The sequence below is a fragment of the Notolabrus celidotus genome, chromosome 15 (assembly GCF_009762535.1).
Source record: "Notolabrus celidotus isolate fNotCel1 chromosome 15, fNotCel1.pri, whole genome shotgun sequence".
Lineage (NCBI taxonomy): Eukaryota > Metazoa > Chordata > Actinopteri > Labriformes > Labridae > Notolabrus > Notolabrus celidotus.
The window spans coordinates 4,964,539-4,987,681 of record NC_048286.1 but is presented as its reverse complement, the minus strand read 5'-3'; the positions used below and the strand labels follow the sequence as shown (position 1 = coordinate 4,987,681).

The 23,143-nt window shown below is 40.9% G+C and overlaps 1 protein-coding gene across 3 annotated transcripts in view; it reads right to left on the bottom strand.

Moving 5' to 3' along the window:
- The window catches only part of LOC117826771 (contactin-associated protein-like 4), a 275,455-nt gene that overhangs the window by 148,860 nt on the left and 103,452 nt on the right, over nucleotides 1–23,143 (bottom strand). The window contains exons 1-2 of one of the 3 annotated variants that reach the window (XM_034703098.1): nucleotides 18,795–19,033; nucleotides 18,365–18,536 (exon numbers count right to left, since the gene is read on the bottom strand). The exons of the other annotated variants lie outside the window; for them this stretch is intronic. Coding sequence (XP_034558989.1) covers nucleotides 18,365–18,449 — 85 coding nt within the window. The 5' untranslated portion in view covers nucleotides 18,450–18,536; nucleotides 18,795–19,033. Of the gene's footprint in view, nucleotides 1–18,364; nucleotides 18,537–18,794; nucleotides 19,034–23,143 lie in introns of those variants that run through there. 3 annotated transcript variants of the gene reach the window in all.

The window sequence follows — 23,143 nt, the reverse complement described above, 5'->3', positions numbered from 1 at the left end:
AGCCTGAAGCGGATCCTCGATGAACTGCAGTTTTTAACACTTCCACATTGGACTCATATTTTTAGACCGGAGGTTGCAGCTTGCTCTCAACATGAACCCTCAATTGCAAAAATGTTGATAATGATGTATCAGCGTAAAGTTCAACAACAACATATTTCATTTACCTTAAAAGACGCACTTCTGATAATTTATCTGCAATCTAAAAAGTGAGCAATGTCTTATACACTGGTGCGACCAACATACCAGTATTAAATATATATGTAGAGGTATTACATGGTACAGTAGTTCACCCTGAAGTTGGCGCTCAATCATGCATTGAAAGAAAATGGTGGTGAACTAGGAAGTAAATAAATCTTGTGGGGTGCTGTTACCATTGAGAAGACTCCTTAATTTAAAGGTGCTGTGAGGAACTTTTGTTGTGTATCGATTCTGGCGCCTCCTTGTGGACAAAGTGATACCTCTTATCTCTTGTCCTATACATGCAAAAGTAGTGTTTTCAACAAAAGCCTCACCCTGTTGTCTTTTAACAGTCAACTTTATCAGGCAATGAGATTATTTTCCATGAAAACAGTCAAATTAAGTCTGTTTCTGAAGCGAGATAACCCTCATCTGGTCAGACACCTACCTCCTCAGGGCGGTTTCAGGCATTAAAAATGACAACAGAGAAGGTGTCAGTGTTGTTGCTGATGGTCTTGTTTACTATTGAAGGTCATAAATAGGCATCAGTATCATTTTCAGTCTGTTTCTCAGCCAGTTCAAAACTCCTCACAGGGCCTTTAAGTCAACAAGTGACCAACAAAGGGGGTGGTGTGAGTCTTGGTGAATTTGTCACAGTCCATACCTCACGGTTAGCAACGCGACCATAAGCTGAGCTCAACTACAGTATGGGTAGCTAGCAGGGTTGTGACATCAGCTCATGAACCTGAAAGGTGAACGACCGCTCACATTCCAGCAGCATCCAAGAGGCATCGACGGTTACCAAGTGTTACCAAGTTCTGTGTTTACTGTTGCCGAGGTCAGGTTTACGGCACCCAACAGGCATTCAGCATCACTAATGTGCCTATGAAGCCAGCTGAAGGAGTATTATGAACAAATCAGGACAGATTTCAATAGGCTGGTCTGGTTTTAAAGAGGTGTACATTTTTGAGAATGAGGAATAGTTCACTTTAGCAATTGTTCTGTTTCTTTTCCCTCAGCTCTTCTATTTGAGAGGATTGTCCCCATGTGTTGACGCGTTAAAGTCAGATCCTTTAGCCACATATTGGAGAGTTAGATGTGTGTTTCTAAGTTTTCATAGCTGCAGATTTTCTTGTCTTTTACACTTAATACCTGTCTATAATTCTACAGTAGGACACAGTATTTCATGTAGTTTAGTAAATATCAGTGATTGAGGCCTAGAGACTGAAGTATAGGAGGCTCTACTGAAAAAGAATAAAGATGCAGCTCAAAAAATGAACGTGAACTTGCACAACACTGGATATCAGATGTTACTATAAAGAGCTGCGCATCTGCATAGAAACTGCACATTGCTGAATGCAATGGAAGTCCCTCCCGCAGGAACACAGTTTGAACATTTTTCCCTCCCCATTAAAAAACTGACTGCATCTTATTGGCCAATTTGGCAATTTTTCTACACACTATCAAATGTTTAAGGCGAGAACATAACTCAGATTTTGTAAGGTTAAGCTTTTGACAGCGAAAGCAACGACTTACTTTTGATTTTTGTTCATAAATTGGACGTTTTGTGGCCTTACTTATCCACAGTGTCGGAGTGTGGGAGTGGATTGGTGTGACAATCCCACATTTTCTAAAGACCATCATTCACCCCAGTCAACTGCTCTTGCACCCCTCATGGCACACACATGTAGTGTTTTATTATTTATAAGAAACCATGTCTGTTCATAATATCAAGGCAGAGAGGCCGGGTGGTTTCTAACAGGCTGCAGTCTCAATTCAGTCCTTCCTCTTATTAGACAACCAATTCAGGAGAGAAGGATTAGTGTGATGTGTCTTTTGGACTTGTTCCATTTTTATCCATTAGTTTCTATCTCTGAGTTTATTTGTTTTCCTTCCCCAGCTGCAGTGACCCATTTCCCACATTAAAGTTTCATTTTCTCTCATCTCAGTCTTTGTTTCTTCCTCTCAGGGAGCACACAAGTCTACTCCTCATCGATCCCTCCTGAACCCTCCTCAGTCAATAAAGACCGCAGTTTCTATGTACATCTCTTTAATTACACTACCCTTAGGATGCCTACAAGCCTTACCTTGGTGAGTTTGACCTCAGTATTGAGCTCTCGAATTTAATTTGATAGCATGAAATAATCTCTGTTGAAGAAAGTGGCGTCACGGTGAAGATCGATTAGCTGAGTTAATTGTTTCCTCACTGTTTTCTTCTATTTGAGATCAGTTTGGTGCAGATGATGCAGGACTGAAGATAAAAATAACTGGGCTTTAGTCTGAACTAACATCAATTTTATATAACCAATATGTCAAATAATAATGAGTAATTGAAACCTATAGAGGTAAGTAATGTTTGTAGCTGGCTTAATTGCCATTTTTAGCTTGTTGACTTGTTTTGATGTTGAATTGTTGATATCGGAGCAAAATCTGAAAGAGTTTAATGTACTGTTTTGGAAAAATGTGACAAAAACATTGATATAATTATTAAAGGACACTGTGTAAGGTTAGCATTTAAACACGGAGGAGCAGTTATTTAATAAGAAAACATATTTCCTTCATGCGGTGGAGGAGACCAAAAACAGCTAAAAATAGATGCACCTATGACTCAATGGACCACAGTTGGCCCAAGACCCCTTGAGATTAGTGGATCGATGAAAAACCAAGCATTACAAGTTGCTAGCTTTTACTTGAAGAACTCAAACCTACTTCAAATCACGTCGAGTATGAGAGAGGTGCCTGTCTGTCTGTTAGCCCCGCCCCTGCACGCTCTGAGTGTGTTGGTGCAGGCTTCAGTGTCTGATTAGCAAAATCATTAAAAGCAACAGAAATAACTGCATTTTGCTCCCTTTGAGGGGTGATAGCCATTAAAGGCTACACCAAATATTTCCTTCATGAGGTGGAGGAGACCAAAAACAAAGCTAACAATAAGTGAAATTATGACTTAACATTAGTGGTACAATGGACCACAGTTGGCCCAGGATCACTGGTGATCCGTGGATTTATGAAAACCAAGCTTTATAAGTTGCCAGCTTTTACTTGAAGCACTCAAACTTGCTTCAAATCAATAAGAGCGCAAGAAAGGTGCCTCTGTCTGTGTTAGCCCCGCCCCTACACGCTCTGAGTGTGTGACTAAGGGAAGGCTGTGTCGCAGGCTTCAGTGTTCAATTAGCAGAACAATTAAAAGCAAGACAAATAACTGCATTTTGCTCCCTACAAGGGGTGATTGCCAATACGGGCTCCACTAGATATTTCCGTCATGAAGTGGAGGAGACCAAAAGCTGAGCTAAAAATGGATGCACCTATGACTCAAAATTAGTGGTGCAAAGTACCACAGTTGGTCGGTGTCCCATCAGACCATTTGTGATCTGCGGATTGATGGAAGACTAAGCATCACTGTCTGCAATAACAGCTTGCAACATACTTTTACTGTTTCTTGAAGCACTGATGCCTGCACAGCAAGCGTACTAAAGTTTTCTCGATACACCGTGCAGACATTCATGGATGAAGAAATTAAATGAAACAGCTTCACTTTTTACTGCTATAAACATAACTTGCACCAAGTCGGTCCTCTCATCCTCCTCCTCTGAGCTGCTGGTCAGAGACAAAGCATCACTCCACTCACGCAAACACATGCTGTGAGAGTGGGAGCGGGAGAGTGGGACAATAATTACACACCATAAAAGTAACAAAACCCGAGCAGAGCGGGAACACGAGGGCATTAAATTCACTGAGACATAGCGATATGAGCAGAGGAACACGTCACATGACCTGTGAGTGAACACAGATGGATCACTGCCACAAACACACACACACACACACACACACACACACACACACACACACACACACAATGGATGTCTAGTAGCAGAGTTGAGTTGAGTGAGTCACCTATTTTGTTAAGTTCCTTAATAATTTGATGTAAAAGCAAACTCAAAGAGTCCTTCTAACTTCTAATTATAACTTAATCTTTGTTGAATAAGGCTTTTACTGAACATTATAAATAGAGAGCCCTATTATTAAGATGCATGGGGAAGCATTATGATTCATTGTGCCTTGAAATGAACAGTAAGAGTCGTTAAATGAGGACAAGAAAAGCAACATAAATACTCATGCTCAAAATAAACGCCTATGCTGGCCTTTCTCCAGAATTTGTAATGCATGCATTGTATGTATTTTTTTTTTTTTTTTTTTTTTAATCCACTCATCATAGTCGAACAAAATCTAACTGGCCACTGGGGCACATGGGAAGCACATTAAAAGTGTCAATGTCAAGGCAGAAACAGAATTTGTTTGTCTGATTTGCTTCAAATTAACAAAAAGAAAAGATGACATACTCATGATAAAAACAAACACAAACCTTTCTATAAATCTCCACCTACATTTAATTTATACAACCCTGCACAAACGTGTCCACTTGAGGCTGACTCAAAAAGTACCAGAAACCACATACACACCCATTCAAAGAAGACGATCTTTACAGCAGAAATAAACATGTTTACAGCCTGGATCAAAAAAACAGTTTAGGTCTGAATAGCTCATTTCTCTATCATCACACACTGTACAGGGGATGAATTATTTTAGAACTCTTTATTTTTGTAGACATTAAACTCACGAGTTTTGACCAAATAAGGGCATGGCTGACTTGATTGGCAGGTGGTCACCCTGTTGCTGTTAGCTGGGAGGCTCAAAGGCCGCCTCTTTACCTCACACTAGCTCGGACGAGGTTAGGTTGATTTCAGCATTTCCAATATGGCACCCACGATTGGCTTCGAACAGGGCTTCAGAAACAGATGGGTGACGTCACAGATACTACGTCCATTTGGGTCAAACTCATCTTTCTTAATGAAAACACAAAATAAAAAAGGAACACAATGTTGAAAAATCAGACTTAAAGGTGACATATCATGCAAAATGGACTTTTTAATGGTTCTCTACCTGAAATATGTGTCCCTGGCATGTCTACAAACCCCCCGAGAATGAAAAAAATCCATTCTGCCCCTGTTCTGATTTCTCCACCTTTCTGTAAATGTGTGTGAAACGAGCCGTTTCAGACTTCCGTGTTTTTGTTACATAACAACAATATCCGGTCTGTCACGGAGTCAGAGCTCGGCGCTTGTTCAGCCCATAGACTGTATAAAATAATACTGAATCCCCCCTCCGTTTTTCATTACCTGCACAAATGTGTGCTAACAAGGAGCTTAGGAGGGAGGCATGCTAGTTGTAGGCTGTCTTAATAAACACAAAGGTCGGTTTTACTCCCCACGTCTGCAGATTTGAAGATCTAGTGGATGATTTTTATTTATCATGGATAAGTGCTAGCGCTAGTTAGCATAGCTACATGTCGTAGCTGTAGCTGTGTACCAAGACACACGTCGACATACTGACAAATAAAACAACAAGAAACACAGAATCTGTGACCAATCCTTCAGAAAGGTCCTGCTGCCTCTCTGGTAGAGGTCGGTTTTACTCCCCACGTCTGCAGATTTGAAGATCTAGTGGATGATTTTTACTTATCATGGATAAGTGCTAGCGCTAGTTAGCATAGCCACATAGCTACATGTTCGTAGCTGTGTACCAAGACACACGTCTACATACTGATAAATAAAACAACAAGAAACACTAAATCTGTGACCAATCCTTCAGAAAGGTCCTGCTACAGGCGCCTCTCCATCAGGATCAGATACTGGATCAGATTCAGAGGGTTGAAGTAACGTGATCTCTGAGCAGCCGTGTATATTCAGCCAACATGTAAACATTAGATCCATGTGCTGGAGAGCCGAGGGCACATCCACTTCCTGAGGGGGCGTGGTCAGAGGGAAAACAGAGTGTTCTGAGGAGGACTGAAGAAGAGGGTTTTTCAGGCATGCCAAAATCTGATTTCAAAGTGTTTTTTTTAGCATAAACTTTAAAGACATGTTTTGGGGACCTCTTAGACCAATATATATTGATGAAAAAAGCGTGATATGTCACCTTTAACAGAATAATGTGAGAAGCTCTGACTGTGGCAAAATGTTCAGTAACACCTTAGCAACTCAGAAAAGTCAGTCTATAGCTGTAATGTCTTTATAGAAAAAATAAACACAAAGTTATAAAACACTGCTAAGCACAGCTCTTTTGATTGTATGTGTTTCTCTGCTTGGTTTTAGAAATCATGCGCAACAGCTCAGCAAAATGAAACAGCAAGAGCGTTCTTTAAGAGCCACCACTTTGTACAAACATGCAGCAATCATACACAGAGAAATTCATTACAGGAGACGTGGGAGACCAATTTCCTCCCTTCTAAAGCCTTATTGTACTTTGAGCGGCTGTGACAGCCCGCAGTGACAATGTTCCTGCTCTATAATTTTACTTTGTCTCCACTGGAAGCTCATTACTCCATCACAGTCGATCCATCCTCCTACACGTGTACTGTACACCAGAGAGCACGCAGCGGAGAAGATCTGAAGAGGCATTGTGGGAAATAAAGTCAATGATTTTGGACCCAACACCTCTGCTACTTATGTGTGATGGTGGATTTGATGTAACAGATTTAATTAGTCATATCTTTATTCTTGTGAGGGCTGAGGAGTTTTTAACTGGTTTTGAAATTGTCTCTTTTATGCTGATGTCTCTTCTGGACCTACAGAGGAAACAGAGATTATCATAACAAGATTGGTTCTCTCTTTATTCTGATTTTTAGTGCCCGTGTTCAGGTCAGTTTTCCCAGAAAAAAAAGTAACATAATGAGTATGCTTTGTTTGTTTCTACATGACTTTTGCATGTGCAGAGCGCTCTGTGCTCTCATTGGTCTTTTAACGCTCTATTATATCACTCGTTGAGAAACTTAATAGAGCAAGTTTGTGCAGCTAGTAGTGATTTAGCCTGAAACTTGACCCATACATAAAGCTTCAGGACTTAAAATAAGGGTGCAGATATAATGAGTCTTCTCTTTGATGGCCTTGTTTGCGTTTACAAGTCATGTAGAGGCACCAGTATTAATTTCAGTCTGTTTTATAAGCAATTAAAAACTCCTCACTGGAGCTTTAAAGTCAAAAGAAACAAACTCATACCAGAAGCAGGAAGACTTCTACATGCAACACTGGAGAACTAGCAGTTAACAACACTGCAAGGCTAATAAAAGCTAGTAATTAATACGGATAAGCTGTATATAGAAGCACTGCAGTGCTCAGAGGAGCTGCACAATAAATCTGAACAAAACAAGTCACAGGAAACAAAAAGTTTGAGGGTGAAATTAGAGGCTCGGCAGCAAACCAACAAACAGAGAGGGGAGAACATCGGATTTATCCGCTCTGTGTGACCAGTGAGGGGAGAAACCTTGAGCTGCAGCAGTATTGTTGTTCTTGAAAGGTTTGCTCAGTAAATTTGATTCAATGCCACTTTAACAGAACAAAATCAGCTGCAAACATTCAGAGGCATGAGGCTCGTTTTATCACCACACACAGTCGTTAAATGAAAGACGTTTTTACAACGCTCACAAATGTGACGTTTCTATCATCAGATGTAGAAACACAAAGCCTGCTTGGCTGACATTCAACATCCTAGAGAAGGCTTTAGGATTGTGATGGTAGAGTGCATGTACAAGTCAGGGTAGGTCATGAAGGGTACGTCTTTAATTTTGTTACGACGTGTGATAAAGGGCTCTTAAAATGTTGCTACTTCAGTCAGACTTGGATTTTAAAAAGAAGCTCCATTTGGCTGTTTTCTTTCCCTTTCAGCCTAGCATCATGTTAGTATGGGTCATGTTTTACCTGAAGGACTCAGATTTATTAAATGATTATTTGTGTAGCCAGTTTCCTTCTCTTAAGATTCAAGTCATGTCCCCAATATTTTGACCTAAGATGAAGGATTTCAGTTCACATTTACACCTGGATCTCAAGGTTTTAAAGAAACAAGATAAACTTAGGTTAGCATTTTTAAGGCAAATCTTCTTTATCCAGGGTTTTCATTTTTTATTTTTGGGGCTTTTACATCTTTATTTGGAGAGGATGGTTCAGTGGATAGAGTAGGAAACTTGGAGAACGATTGGGGGAATGAGAAGCTGGAAAGGGTGCCACAGGCTGGGCTTAAACCTGGCCCGACTGCTATATGGGCGCGCAATTTAACCATTAAGCCAATCCAAGCGGCAACCTCTGATCTTAAAATATGAAGCCAATGCAGAAGTGTTAAACTGTAATTCATCAAAGTCCACTTGAGGCTGGCTGCAGAAACACCAGAAACCACATACACACCCATTCAAAAAAAGACGATCTTTACAGCAGAAATAAACATGTTTACAACCTGGATCAAAAAACGCTTTACGTCTAAGAGGCTCATTTCTCTATCGGCATACACTGTACGGGGTGAATTTTTTTATAACGCAGCAGTTCAGAAGATAATAAGATTACAAGTTTTGCCCATTTCAGGACATGACTGACTTGACTGGAACATTGTAGCTGTTGGCTAGGAGGCTCAAAGCCTGCCTCTTTACCTCACATTAGCTCGGACGTAGTTAGGTTGGCTGTTTCCGAAACGGCCTGCTACATACTAATTACTAATGTAGTAGGCAGTAGGTATTGCCTACTACATACTGCGTTTGAATTTAGTATGTAGTATGACTGTTCTGTTCGATCTGTCATGCAGCATGCTGAGCCAGACGTCGCTGGATTTCCAGTTTCGGAAAGCGGAAATAAACAACGGCGAAGCCGATAAATAAAATGCTTCTTTAGCATCCATTTATGATTTAAAAAGTTAGGAAGTGGTTTATATGTAATTTGATAACTTTCACAGCACCCAAAAACGGATTTCCCCCCGCCAAAAAATAAGGAAAAAGAAAAAGCAGAACGAGCGCTGTGCATTATGGGAAACAGTACGCGAGGCAGACTGGTCCGATGCATACTGAGATATTTTCCCGAATCAGTAGACATCCGGGGAGTTTTGGCTTACTGCAGATTTTGCTCTTGTTCACATACTGCTTACTACATACTGAATTTTGGACAAATCCGTACGTACTGCTAGTATAGTAGGCGGTTTCAGAAACAGCCGTTGTGTTCAGCATTTCCTATATGGCTCCCGCCGATGATTGGCTTCAAAACAGAGCTTCAGGAACAGATGGGTGACATCACGGATACAAGGTAACCCCAGTTTGCGCCAACTTGGCGTTTAACCAATGCATTTACATTTACATAAACGCTGTCGAATCTTGTAACTTCTAGTCATTACAGAGGTGATACACATCTCACAGGTTTTAACCAGAGACTGTATAAATAATGGACGTAGTATCCGTGACGTCACCCATCTGTTTCTGAGCGCTGTTTTGAAGGCAATTGTCGGCTGGATCCATATTGGAAATGCTGAACTCAACCTAACTTGTGTGAGGTAAAGAGGCGGGGTTTGAGCCTCCTAGCCAAGCCATTTTTTGAACCAGGCTGTTAACATGTTAATTTATGCCTAAAGGTTGTCTTCTTTGAATGGGTGTGTTTGTGGTTTCCGGTGTTTCTGCAGCCAGCCTCTAGTGGACGCTCGATGAATTACAGTTAAACACTTTTGCATGGGCTTCATATTTTGAGACCAGAGGTTGCCGCTTTGTTTTAAATCATAAGTGATGCTAAAGAAGCAGTTTCACTATCAGCTTGACCGATGTTTACAGAACAGAACAGTCATACCACATACTGCCTTCAGACGCTGTAGCAGGCGGTTTTGAAAACAGACTTAATTTAAAGCTCCTGTGAGGAACTCATTGTGTTGTTTATGGCGCCCCCTGTTGACAAAGAAATACCTCTTACATGTTTTCTGATTTTGTGTCGTTAGTCCTTTCTGACAAAAAAAAATATGATCCTATTTTCTTAGCTTTGCTGCAGAAAAACAAAGGAAAAGACTGTTTATGTATCTGCTGATCCGACACCTCCCCCTCACAGTGGTTACAGATGTTTAACATAACAGTATGGAAATACTGAATGTTGCTGTTGATGGTTTTGTTTGCTTTTGTAGGTCATAAAGAGGCATAGCTGTTCTTTTCAGTCTGTTTCATAACCAGTCAAAAAATTCCTTACTGGAGCTTTAATGTAGTCTGCATGAATCTGCTCCTGCACTGCAGACAAAACGTAAGGGTTTCCTGACATGAAGATATAAATTCACTGACTGTCAGAAAAGAATGAATATGTGAGGGTTTTTCTTTTTACGCTGTATGCATTCATTTTGAGGTTTTAGTTCAGTCTTGCTCAATGACACATCAACATTTGCAGGATCCGGGGATCAAACCACCCACACAATGATTTATGGCTTTCCCCACAGCTCCCCAGCCTATTCTTCAAAATGTTATACCTTTCACATTCAGTCACTTACAATAAGGTATCTGCAAAAATAGGAGAAAAGAAACTACAGAAGTGTACTTCAATGGCCCGAGGACACGCGGCTAATAGCTTCTTCAAACTTAACCAGAGTAATTCTTTGAATTTAAAGAAGAAAGGAAGTGTAAGAGTATCTTCCTTGTTTTGCCTTTAACACAGAAAGTAACCTGCAGCATGAATGACTCAAACAGCAAATCTCTCTTTCAGGCAGCTCGCAGGCACACTTTTGTTTCATATTAGTCGTTTAGCTGCCAGTCTTTGAGCTGCTAAACACACAGCGACTGTCTCGTGTAATATTGGAAGGCGATTAAACGCACTGTGACTTTATGGTCCTGCAGGGCAGCTGTTTCACGCACTGACATCCTTGAATCTCACCATTTGTGTCACGCTGATTCCTGCTCCAGCTAACAAGTCATCAGGGCACCACCTGTGGCTGGTAAAATATGTATTTGCACTTTGTCATTTAGCACCACCCCCGTAATGAACAGTGAACTGCCTGCAGGGATGGAAGGAGATGTGATGCACAGACTGAAACCTGCAGCTGGCATGCCTCCATCTCTGCAGTCTGAACTTATCATGCTGCTGTGGTTTATGGTCTGTGCAAGATGAGTGTGCTGCTGGGGCAGATTAGGCGAGATAAACCAAGAGATAGACTAAGGAAAGACAAACCACAGCTCAACTTTGGAAGACAGCAGTACCAAATAAGAAGTGGATGATGATGCTCTGAATTTTGAGTTTTTGGTTGCACATATCTCAGCAAAGCTACATAAAGAAGGGTATTATGGGTAATCTGAGGTGTCAGACGCCCTCAGGGGAGCAGACGAAGCAGCATCCTCTTGTGTTGATAAATAAAGCCAATACAGAGGATCAAAAACACTGTGGATCCTCAAGCGTTCACTCAAGGTTGTCTCCATTTCAGAAACATCTCTCTTCACAGCAGGTTTACAGTCTGGTACAAAAAGACAGCTTGATATCTGAGTTTATTATCAAATACCAAAGGATGTATTGTATGGATTAGAATGGTGTTCAGACTGAGAGGCCAAACATATGGAGCTCCCCCTACTGGCTGGCTGCAGTACAGGTCCCAAAGCCTGCCTCCTCCATGCTGACAGATGGGACATGAGTCAAACTATGAAATTAAAACACGTCAAATAATTTTGTTTCCGACATTTATCTCGACTGATAAGATGACAAGTTTTTATTACGTTGATTTATGACCAAGAAGTTTGGTTGTAATTAGTTATTAGTCATTATTTGTTGTTAACAAGATGATTGATTGATGTTAGCTCTGTTAATGCAGCTCTGTGTGCAGGCCCCTGCAGTGTTCTTTACCGGATTAGCAGTGACAGACCTATAAGGAACACTAACACATGAGTCATTAAACTTTACTACCATTATTACCATTGTTTTAGCAACATTTTTATTTTTCATTATATTCTTTCTTTTTTTCTTTTTGTTTTTCTAGCTGGTATTTATCTGAATGTATTTATTGCCTTTATTGAAATGATTTTATTTTGTTTTTCTGATATTTATCTGATTTTATTCAAAAGTCTTTATTACAATGATTTTTTTGTATTTATCTGATTTGATTTATAGACGTTATTATAAAGATTTTATTGTTTCGGTATTTATCAGATTTTATTTTATAGACTTTATTATTATTATTTTATTTATTTTTCTGATATTTATCTGAAAGCATTTTACTTTATTTCTGCAATTTTTCTTATTTTATTTTATTGTTTTTATTGTAATGATTTGATTTGATTTTTCTGATATTTATTTTATTTATTTAATGTATGGATTTTATCGCATTTCTCTGATATCTATTTTGTTATTTTTATACTATTTGTCTTTTTTTATTTATTTTATTGTAAAGATTTTATTTCATTTTTCTGATATTTATCTGATTTGATTTGATTTGTTATAATAAAGTTATTCTATTTTATTTTTTTGGATTTCATATCACATTCCTCTATCTGGTTTTAGCCTTGTATAATTTGACCTATTGCTGTTGTTTTCTGTCTCTGTTCTTTTGTGAAGCACTTTGGGCTGCATGCTTGAATGAATGAAAGGTGCTATATAAATAAAAGTGAGTCGAGGTGAGTTTCCAAAACCACGGATGTCTGCTTCAAACTACTTTAAGAATCCTCTCTGCTGTTGACTACACCAACCAAAAGGATCTTTGACTGTTTATCAGTAAGTGAAAAGCATGCTTTGTTAGCAGCACCTGCTAAAGTCAAATCAGGTCTGTGCATGCATTATTGCAATATGTCAGCACCCATCGAGGCGTCACATCTCATAATAGGTGGCGCGTGGAGGCGTGGTCATAGATCCTTGGACACCTGTGCACTGTTTTCATACTCAGTGTGTCATTCTCAATATCACCTTACAAACAGATCCTTCAAATCTGGAGATGTGTTAAAGGTGACATATCACGCTTTTTTCATCAATATATATTGGTCTAAGAGGTCCCAAAACATGTCTTTAAAGTTTATGCTCAAAAAAACACTTTGAAATCAGCTTTGGCATGCCTGAAAAGTCCTCTTCTTCAGTCCTCCTCAGAACACTCTGTTTTCCCTCTGACCACGCCCCCTCAGGAAGTGGATGTGCCTCGGCTCTCCAGCACGTTGATCTAATGTTTACATATTGGCTGAATACACACGGCTGCTCAGAGATCGCGTTACTTCAACCCTCTGAATCTGATCCAGAATCTGATCCTGACGGAGAGGCGCCTGTAGCAGGACCTTTCTGAAGGATTGGTCACAGATTTAGTGTTTCTTGTTGTTTTATTTGTCAGTATGTCGACGTGTGTCTTGGTACACAGCTACAGCTACGACATGTAGCTATGTAGCTATGCTAACTAGCGCTAGCACTTATCAATGATAAATAAAAATCATCCACTAGATCTTCAAATCTGCAGACGTGGGGAGTAAAACCGACCTTTGTGTTTATTAAGACAGCCTACAACTAGCATGCCTCCCTCCTAAGCTCCTTGTTAGCACACATTTGTGCAGGGAATGAAAAACGGAGGAGGGATTCAGTATTATTTTATACAGTCTATGGGCTGAACAAGCTCCGAGCTCTGACTCCGTGACAGACCGGATATTGTTGTTATGTAACAAAAACACGGAAGTCTGAAACGGCTCATTTCACACACATTTACAGAAAGGTGGAGAAATCAGAACAGGGACAGAATGGATTTTTTTCATTCTCGGGGAATTTGTAGACATGCCAGGGAAACATATTTCAGGTAGAGAACCATTAAAAAGTCGATTTTGCATGATATGTCACCTTTAAAGCTGCATGACTCCCGGTCTCTCCCTCTGCTCTGTCACTGCCCCCGCTGGCCTGCACCAGTACTGTTCTCATACTTCCAGTCCCACTACCACCCTAACATCCACCTGCAGGATCCAACTAGAGGGTTTTAGATATGATCCCAGCCAGTCTTATGACTTCTGCATGTAAAACACATCTGTGAGAAGTGATGAGGTTGTAGCCTCATAAATGCAGACAGCGTTCTTCTGCTGCAATAAACACTGACATGCCTGATTTGGGCTTTTTCATGAGCCTGACTTTGCAAGAGTTGGATTAACTACATCTTATTCTTACCTCATGTAGCTCCACCCACCTTCAATCAGAGCGGAAAGTTTAATGACGTACGAACCGCTAAAATCCTTTTAGGCCCATAAATAGAGAGATATTAAAAGTGAGGTTTCAGATTGAGACAGTTTCCATTTCAGGGAAAGGTTTTTGTTTCAAATATAAAAACTGAAGGTCCAAGGAGGCTATAAATTGAACAGACGAACACAATCAGCTAAAGCCAAATATAACCGCCATTAGATGAAAACTGCAAAGCTACTGTGCAAGAAAGGAGAAAGTTACAGGAGAGAGAATACATGCAGAAGAAGGGAAACTGAAGGGGAGTGTAACAGAGAAACAATACTCAGGTGGAGAAACCAGAGAGGAGCCAAAGGATCGGGAAGAAAGAGCAAGTGACACACAAGCAGCTCTCAGCTTCAGATACAGCAGGAGGCAGAGATCCAGGTGGAGAAGAAGAAAGAGGGAGGCAGTGGGTAAAAAAAGAAATAGGAACAAATGTGTTGTGAGGACAAGGATGAAGAGAGACGCTGACAGAAAACAGAAAGTGAGGAGTGGGAACGAGAGAAGCAGCAGGAGGAAAAAAGAGATGGAATCAGATATTTTGGTGAAGCTGCAGAGGAGACAGAGCAGAGTACATCTCATCTCTCCTCCATTAATCCTCCCTCGTTAACCCCTTTATCTGTCCCTCCTGTTGTTTGACTCTTAAAGACATCTAGAAATATTATATCAGACTCATTATCCACCTTTAACACTTTATATGATGCTACTGCTGCAAGTTATTATTGAAGATTTACTGGATATCCAAATACTTGAAGTTTTGCAACTCAAAACCCCAGATTTTATGGCTAAACCATCCCCTCAAATGGAACTAATCTTTAAGCATCATCTTGCACACTCTTGCTTGAGATTCAGCCAAAAGTTATTCACACTTTTTATATAACTGAGTTTCTAAAATAATTTTAAAATCAATATTTGCAGATTTTAGCAAAGTTTTTCCCCCTGACTTGGGTTTAAAGCAACTCTAAAGTTTAAGGCCTCTGGTAACCCAAATCAACAAAAACGTTCTACCAATGATATATCAGACCATATGTAAATACTAAAAACTATGTAAAATATTAGACCTCAACTTCAATCCATTCTTCAAATATGTTAAAATATGTTGTTTAACCTCTTTTCACATTGGGTCTGAGTCACGTGCACACATGTTCAACAAAACTACTCCGCTCCTGCTCAGACCGTCTCCTGACGTCTCAGCCAGCTCCCCTCAGTGTTGTCTTAGCTGTTAGTTTGTTGCTAATCACTTAACTGCCTGTAATCTGTCTGTAGAGCTGTCTCTATGCTCTTTGCAACGCTGTGCTCATGTGTCCCTGTCTGCACATCCAGATCTTTTATTTCCCTAACTGCAGTGATTTGGGGAAACTTTGGGACGCGGTTGAGTTGAGCCGCGACCAAGTGGCTAAAGCAGTCCGGCATATGCTCCGCTCATTTCCCACCAGTTTACTAACTTTCCCCAGGACCGGTTCACTAACTTTCCCCAGGACTGGTTTACTAACTTTCCCCAGGACCGGTCCACTAACTTTCCCCAGGACCGGTCCACTAACTTTCCCCAGGACCAGCTCACTAACTTTCCCCAAGACCGGTCCACTAACTTTCCCCTGGAATGGTCCACTAACGTTCCCCAGGACCAGCTCACTAACTTTCCCCAAGACCGGTACACTAACTTTCCCCAGGACCGCTTCACTAACTTTCCTCAGGACCGGTTCACTAACTTTCCCCAAACAGCTCAGAGTTTAGACAAACAGCTCCGTCTGACACCCGGAGCCGAGCTCTTCTGCGTGAACATACTACACTTCAGCCTCCTCTGCTCCGGGCGTCCCATGGTCCTGATGCCCTGATGTACAGAGTGATAAAACTAATAAATGATAGAAGTCCTGATTCTGAAGTATTTTGTGACTCAGCACTCAGAAACCATTGTAAATGAATCATTTTCAGATTCTGGAGTTTTGATGTCTTTAGATTCAGAGTCAGACGGCTCAAACATGCAGGCTGTGAACTCTCTCTTGACCTGTCAATCAAAGAGTTAGGCCACGCCCACACAGTCCTGAGAAATGCTCTGACCTGTAAAATAAGCTGTTTTTGAACAGATTTTTTTCAGAGTTGTGGATGCTTATTTTCACTCAGATTTTTTTAAGCTTGATTACACATTTAATTGTGATATTCAATGTTAATTTGAAATTTTCCATTTATGTTTCCAGAGGGTCTAAGAGTGAAGGAGGAGACATAAGAGCATGTGAAAATGAGAATAGAGAGGGTAAAAGCTTAAGATAAGACAACAGGTAGAGAGGCAAGAGGAAGACAGCAATAGTTCTGTGAACACTTGTAACTTTATCTCAAACAGCAATGCTGGGAAAGTAAAAAAAAACAACTGGCTAGAAAGGTTAAAAAACGAGCAGAAAATGAGGACAAGAAACAAAAGCACAAGAGATCGATGTCTCATGGAAGAGCAGAGTAAAACTGTAGAGGGATGGAAGACCTTTTGCACCATCTGTTTCGATTACTCAGAGGCATACATCACTGCCCTCTCTCTCCTCCACTCGACCTGTTTCTCTCCTCTTGGATTTCCCTCCCTTTCCTCTCTCCACTCCTCTCTCTCTCTCTCTCTCTCTCTCTCTCTCTCAGGCTGTGAAGGATGAGAACAACGCCCAACTCTGTACTCACACACTTCAGCACAGTGATGATGCCCAACAGGACTCTGAAAGGAACAAAGTCAGGCACCACAGAATCAAACCAGCAACCTCTCAGACCCATAACCTGCACAGCACCTTTGTCTCCTCCACAGGCACCTCCACACTCCTGCTGCTGAGCACACACACGGCTCAGTCCTGGAATGCCCGTCGCTCTGAGCACTAAATAAAGCGGAAAGAAAATAGGTAACCTTGATTTATACGCACAAACAGTGGATGAACAGGCGGCCAACATGGGCTAAAATCCTTTTTACAGTCTATAGAGCACAAAACATTCAGCTCTGACGGCAAAATTCACAAACCTTTTTTGCAGGAAAGCTAGAAATGATTAAAAACGTGAATTAAGTGTGACACCTGTAAGACTCTTAAAGATGGGAGTGTCCTGCCATCAAGTCCTCATGGTCAGAAGTGCATGCCTTCATGACACGCTTGTGGGCCCTTTCAGTTAAAAGACTGGTACTGCTTAACTAGAAGGAGCAAACGCTAGCATGCTTCATGAAGGACTCATGGCTGGAGGATTACCTTGATTTGCTCAATATGGAGAGAGCTGCTAGTTTCTTAAAAGACTTTGACCAAGGTCTGAGTGGGCTCTGGGAAATTGTCAGGAGAGGTATGGGTTCAGATCCTGTTTGTTGGTCCTCCTTGTCGGTAAACACTGGCGTATCCTTATCTATAAGTCCATTTTAAAGCTTCTTCCTTCAAACCTTTTCACCTTCATCAAGCAGAAGAGCCAGGGACTTACACTCTTTTCTTGCTACCTGTGCCTGGGTGGTTTTAGGGTGATGCTGGACGAGCTGGAATCAGGTGCCTGGCATGATGTAATTAGATTTATTTTGAAGACTCATTTCGTTGTTTTATTCTGTAATGATGTGTTTCTGGTCGTCCTGAAGATTGTCTTGAGTTGTGTTTGTATGTGAGGCTGCTCTGTCTGAAATTCTGTGCACTGTGCTGCTACCTATCTTGGCCAGAGCACTCTTGAAAAAGAGATTTTTAATCTCACTAAGTTTATATCCTAGTTAAATAAAGGTCAAATAAATAAAATAAATGAATAAAAAAAGAGCTTTGTACTGTAATTATGTGTGTTCATGGTCCTCTGCAGTGAGCCTCTCTCTTATTGGTATCTACCTGCTGCTGTTATAATTGCTTGTCAGCCTCCTGGATGTTGTGGGACCTGAATTCACCTATCAGGATTTGGTCATATCGGTCCGGACGCATTTCAACCATCTTTTGCTCCAACTCTCATTTGTTCTTTAGCACCACCGAGCGCTGATGGGCAACTGCTGCGCGCAAGTACCAAATCCAACAAACCTCTGCACTGCTCCTGGATCAATAAAGAGAGTAAATGGGGACATAAATAAAGCACGGATATCACCAAAGATTAAATCCCCTTATTTGTCCCTGCAGCATGATAAACGATGAAGCTCTGTTTGAAGCCGCCCCCCTCTGTGCCGCGCTCCCCGGAGGAGACGGAGCGAGTCCGGAGAGTGGAAAAGTGAGAAAGCGCAGTCTGCTCACCTTCTCCGGTTGTCCCACGCGAGCTGCAGAGAAGCAAGGCGACATGAGCCATAATCCAAGCGACTCTTTTAGTCCACACATCCATGATGAAGCGGCGAGAGGCTGCAGAGAAGCCCGGTGGCTGGTGGAGGAGAGAGACGGCCAACCTCTCCTCTCCAGCTCCAAGAGAGATCTCCTCCAACACAAGTGACGGGAGAGAGAGAGGGGGGTGAGAGAGAGGGAGAGAGAGAGAGAGAGAAAGTGAGAGAGGAGTGAGTGAGTGAGTGAGTGAGAGAGAGAGAGAGAGAGAGAGAGAGAGAGGACTGGGAAGGAGGGGGTTTACTACGTGGTCAGAGCTCCAACTTCACAGCCCCTTCTCCTCTTCCAAAAGCCCCCCTTCATTCTCTGTGCACAATTAAAACGATTTCCAAGACCATGCGCAATGCCAAACCTGGTCCTCCAGTTCCCCTTCTTCCACTGCGTGTGCTGCCAACAGTTAAAGGCCCATTGACCACATTCAAAGAGACAAATAGGGCAGTAAATTCTCAAAAGGCAGGCTGCAGGTCACAGCTTTCTATTTAGTCATTAGCATGCGCCCATAGTACAAACATTAGCTCACACGTTTAAATCCAAATAATCATTCAACTCTGATATAGTATTATTGTTGCACCTTATTTGTCAATAAATGTTCTGTTCAACACAACTTTGGTCGAAAAAACTAAAGAATACAAAGAATATATTGAGTAATTGGACTTTAACGCTAGCAAGTTTCAAGCTAACAATGCGTCCCTTAGGAGCAGTTGCTAGGATACATCAATAGCAATAGCTAGGTTAGCTTAACTTACATTATATTATAAACATTTTCTTGGCAAAAAACGACTTAAAATGGAAATTTGTGTTTTAGAGTTAGTAACATTTGATGAGTGAGATATGACATTTTATACTCGGTAGCATTTAAGCTAGGTGAAAAGTTGTGTGATTTGAGATAGGCTTTGTTCTCTTGTTGATGTGAAATGTTATTTTATTTTAAAGATTCAAACTAGAACTATACACCTTAAGTTTTAAGGCTTGATAAGCCAACCAAATTATCATTGCTACTGTCCAGTGTTGCCAGCTTCTCAGTGAGGAAAGTAGGTATTGGCTGTCCTAAAAGTCGCTAGAAGTCGCTAAATGACGTCATCGCCTAATTTAACCTAATCTGAACTGTAATAATCTGAACGCTGTCAGAGAGACGTGTAACGCCGAGGGAGAGACACAAAGAGGTTAAAAACACCCTTAATATGTTTATAACTACACTTAGGAGCCTAAAAAAAAATCAAAGAAAAACATTACATTTTTCAACAATATCATTCTCAAAATGCTTATTGTATACAATCTACAATAACTATCCAAATGGATCATCCAGCGGCGTCTTCGTACATGCGCGATTAATTTGCAGTGTGGACACAGAGGGGTTAACATCTCTTCTCTGACTGCGGCTACGAGGGACTGCTGCACGACTAGGACTGAGCCGTCTGTGAGTGCTTTGGGACGGGGGAGTGGGCCACTGCAGCACCCGCTGCTCATTTAAAACAATACATGCTTTCATTTCAGAGTCTCCAAAAGTCTCCAATAACACCAGAGACAGTCACTAGATTTGTCGCTAGTCGTTTTTTTGAAAAAGAGTCGCTATGGGAGTCTGAAAACCCGCTAAAAATAGCGACAAAGTGGATATGTTGGCAACACTGCTACTGTCACTATCTCTTTTTAACTCATACTAGTTAAATAAGACTTGCCAACACTCCCGATTTAGGCAGGAGTCTACCACTTTTCAACTTATTCTCCCGCTGTACTCCAGAGTTGTTATTTCTCTGAGAATCTCCCTATTTCACGTTGATGTCAATCAAATGAGTGTCCCTCAACTTCTTTTTCAAGAAGTCCTCTACTTGAGCCTTATATTCAAACCCCAAAAAACATCCACCCCTCCTCCCCCTGTAGATGGTTTAATCCAAAAGGTGCTGCATGAGATGGTTCTGACAGCAGGTAAAAACAGACACCGAGCGACAGGTAGATCTGTGACACCGGTAGCTGAAGTGTTCATTAGACAAATTGTTCTGAGTTCAACAAACTTCTGCACTGTTTAAAGATTTGATCCCTCCCTCACTAAAGTGGTTTAGCCCTGTTCTTGCTCGCTAACTTAAGTTGTGACATGCAATAACGCAGCATCCTCTTTAAAGTTCATCAGGAGAGTTTAGAGCTGTGTGAATCTGATGACAGAGTGCTGACAGTGTCACTATCACAATATCACAGGTGAAGTTATTAATCACTAAACTCTACCTGATAACCTCAGGTGGAGATGAAGAGGAAATCTCTTCCTTCTTTAAATAAAGAGCAGAAAGCAGCAGAGGCTGAGGATGCAGAGGTTACTGTAGGTCAGATAACATTTAGCTGTAGGTAATAAATATTATTTAAAGGACCCAGATAAATGACTTTAGAAAGCACATATATATGTAGATTTGTGTTACATAGACTCCTTCATTCATAACTGTATTGAACTAATACTATAATGGTGTTAACATCAAAATATGGTTTCAACGCAATCCACTCTACCTGGAATATGCGTGCAGTACTCCTCACTGCAGTGGCTCACTCTACTCTCACTCTACTCTCACTCTTCAACATGTTTATGAATTTTGTCATATTTGTAGGACATGGATTTTTAAAATGTTTTATGTTTTCACTGCCATATTTTACTACAAACATTGAAATTAAGAGACATTTCAAGTATTTGACTTACATATCTGTTTATTGAATATATTCATCTGCAGTTCAGGGTCATATATGGACGGGTTGCTGGGTACAGGCTGATGTTACGATACTCCAGAAAATGTCCCTATTTTTCACAGTCCAATGTTGGCAGGTATGGTTAAATTATTAGAGAGCTACGAAAGCTTTGTTGGTAGAGTTAGCTAGCTAAATGACAGAATTAGCTACACCAGGAAGTAAACCGTTCTAAATATTCTCTGACAACTAGTCCTTTAATAATGAGAAGACATTTTGGTAGCCATGTTAGGCTAAATTTGAAATTAAAAACACATGCCAGCTAAAATAATTTCTGAGCTAAGCTAATAGCCAATAAAAGTACCTGTACATAACAGTTGTATACAACTCCATATCCAATTCCAAACAAAAGCAGCTACTATTCATTAAAAATCAACCAAACCAAATCTTAGAATCATGGATCATAGACTGAATAATAAATGGACATAGTATCTGGACATCAACCCTCTGTTTCTGAAGCCCTGTTTAAAGCCAATCATCAGTGAGTGCCATATCGGGAATGCTGAACACAACCTAACACACAACCTAACATCATCTGAGCTAGTGTGAGGTAAAGAGTAGTGTTACCAACTCCTCAGTAAGGAAAGTAGCTATTGGCTGTCCTAAAAGTTGCCAGAAGCCCCTAAATGAAGTCATCACTTAATTTGCATAATTAGAATTGTAATGGACGCAGTAGGAGAGACGTGTAATGTTGAGGGAGGGACAAAAAGAGAGCAAAAAAACACCTTAAATATATTTATAATTTCACTTAAAGCTGGGGTTGGCAGTCTCGGAAAACTAGCATGAATTTGAATGTAGCATTTCCTCAGGACTCCGTCTAACCCCTCCCCTCCTCCCTCAGAGCTTCTCCAAAACGACAACGTAAAACTCAACGTATTCACGAATCGGCTCGTCATCCCTACAGCGTCCGGACAGACGCTACAGTACTTCTACATTTCTGTAGGACTTAGTAAATGTCATTCATTCTTCTGCTTGTCAGAGCCCCCGTGGTGAGAGCTTTTTAGACTCTGATCTGGACTACAGTCCTGAGCAAAGCACCTCATCGGGTCAGAGGGGACAGGCCCGAGGTGGAGCAAGAGGGGCAGTCAGTAGAGTCAGGGGAAGCAGAGGCAGGAGACGGACACTCGGAGTGCACGCAGGGGAAATGTACGCGCAGGAGGCGGGCAGAACGGCAGGACGGGATTTGAATGGTTTAAAATTTTGGGTCCCAAAAAACGGTGATTGGTTGGTGTTTTCCCGCCTGTAGATAGCAGCTTTTCTTCGCTCTTTTTTAAGAACACATTATGTAATGATTGCCATCAGGACATAAAGATCATTTTAACCAGTATAACAAAAAGTGTATCTAAATCTGATTACCAACCCCAGCTTTAAGAGCCTACAACAAATCAAAGTAAAACATTACATTTTTCAACCAGAACATTTTCAAGTTTATTGTATCCAATCTACATTAACAATCTGAACTGACCAAGAAGAGACAGTAAGCAGGATCAGCCAGCGGTGTCTTCGTACATGTGTGATACATTTGGAGTCTGAATGTTGGGGATGAGAACGATACATGCTTTCATGTCAGTCTCCAAAAGTCTCTGTTAACACCAGAAAAGTCGCTAGTCGCTTTTTGAAAAACAGGGGTCTGAAAACTCGCTTAATATAGCGCCAAAGTCACTAAGCTGGCAACACTGGTAAAGAGGCGGGCCTTTAGCTTTTTCCCTAACAGCAGGATGCCCACCTGTCAATCAAGTCAGACATGCCCTTAATTAGCAAAACTTGTAAGTTCAATATTTAAAAAAATAACGAGTTATAATGAAATCCAACCCATACAGTGTGTGCAGAGAGAGAAATGAGCTATTCAGAGCTGTTTTTTGAACCAGGCTGTAAACATGTTTATCATTGCTGTAAAGATTGGGTTTTTGAATGGGTGTGTATGTGGTTTCCAGTGTTTCTAAAGCATTTTAAGACCGGAGAGGTTGCCGCTTGGCATGT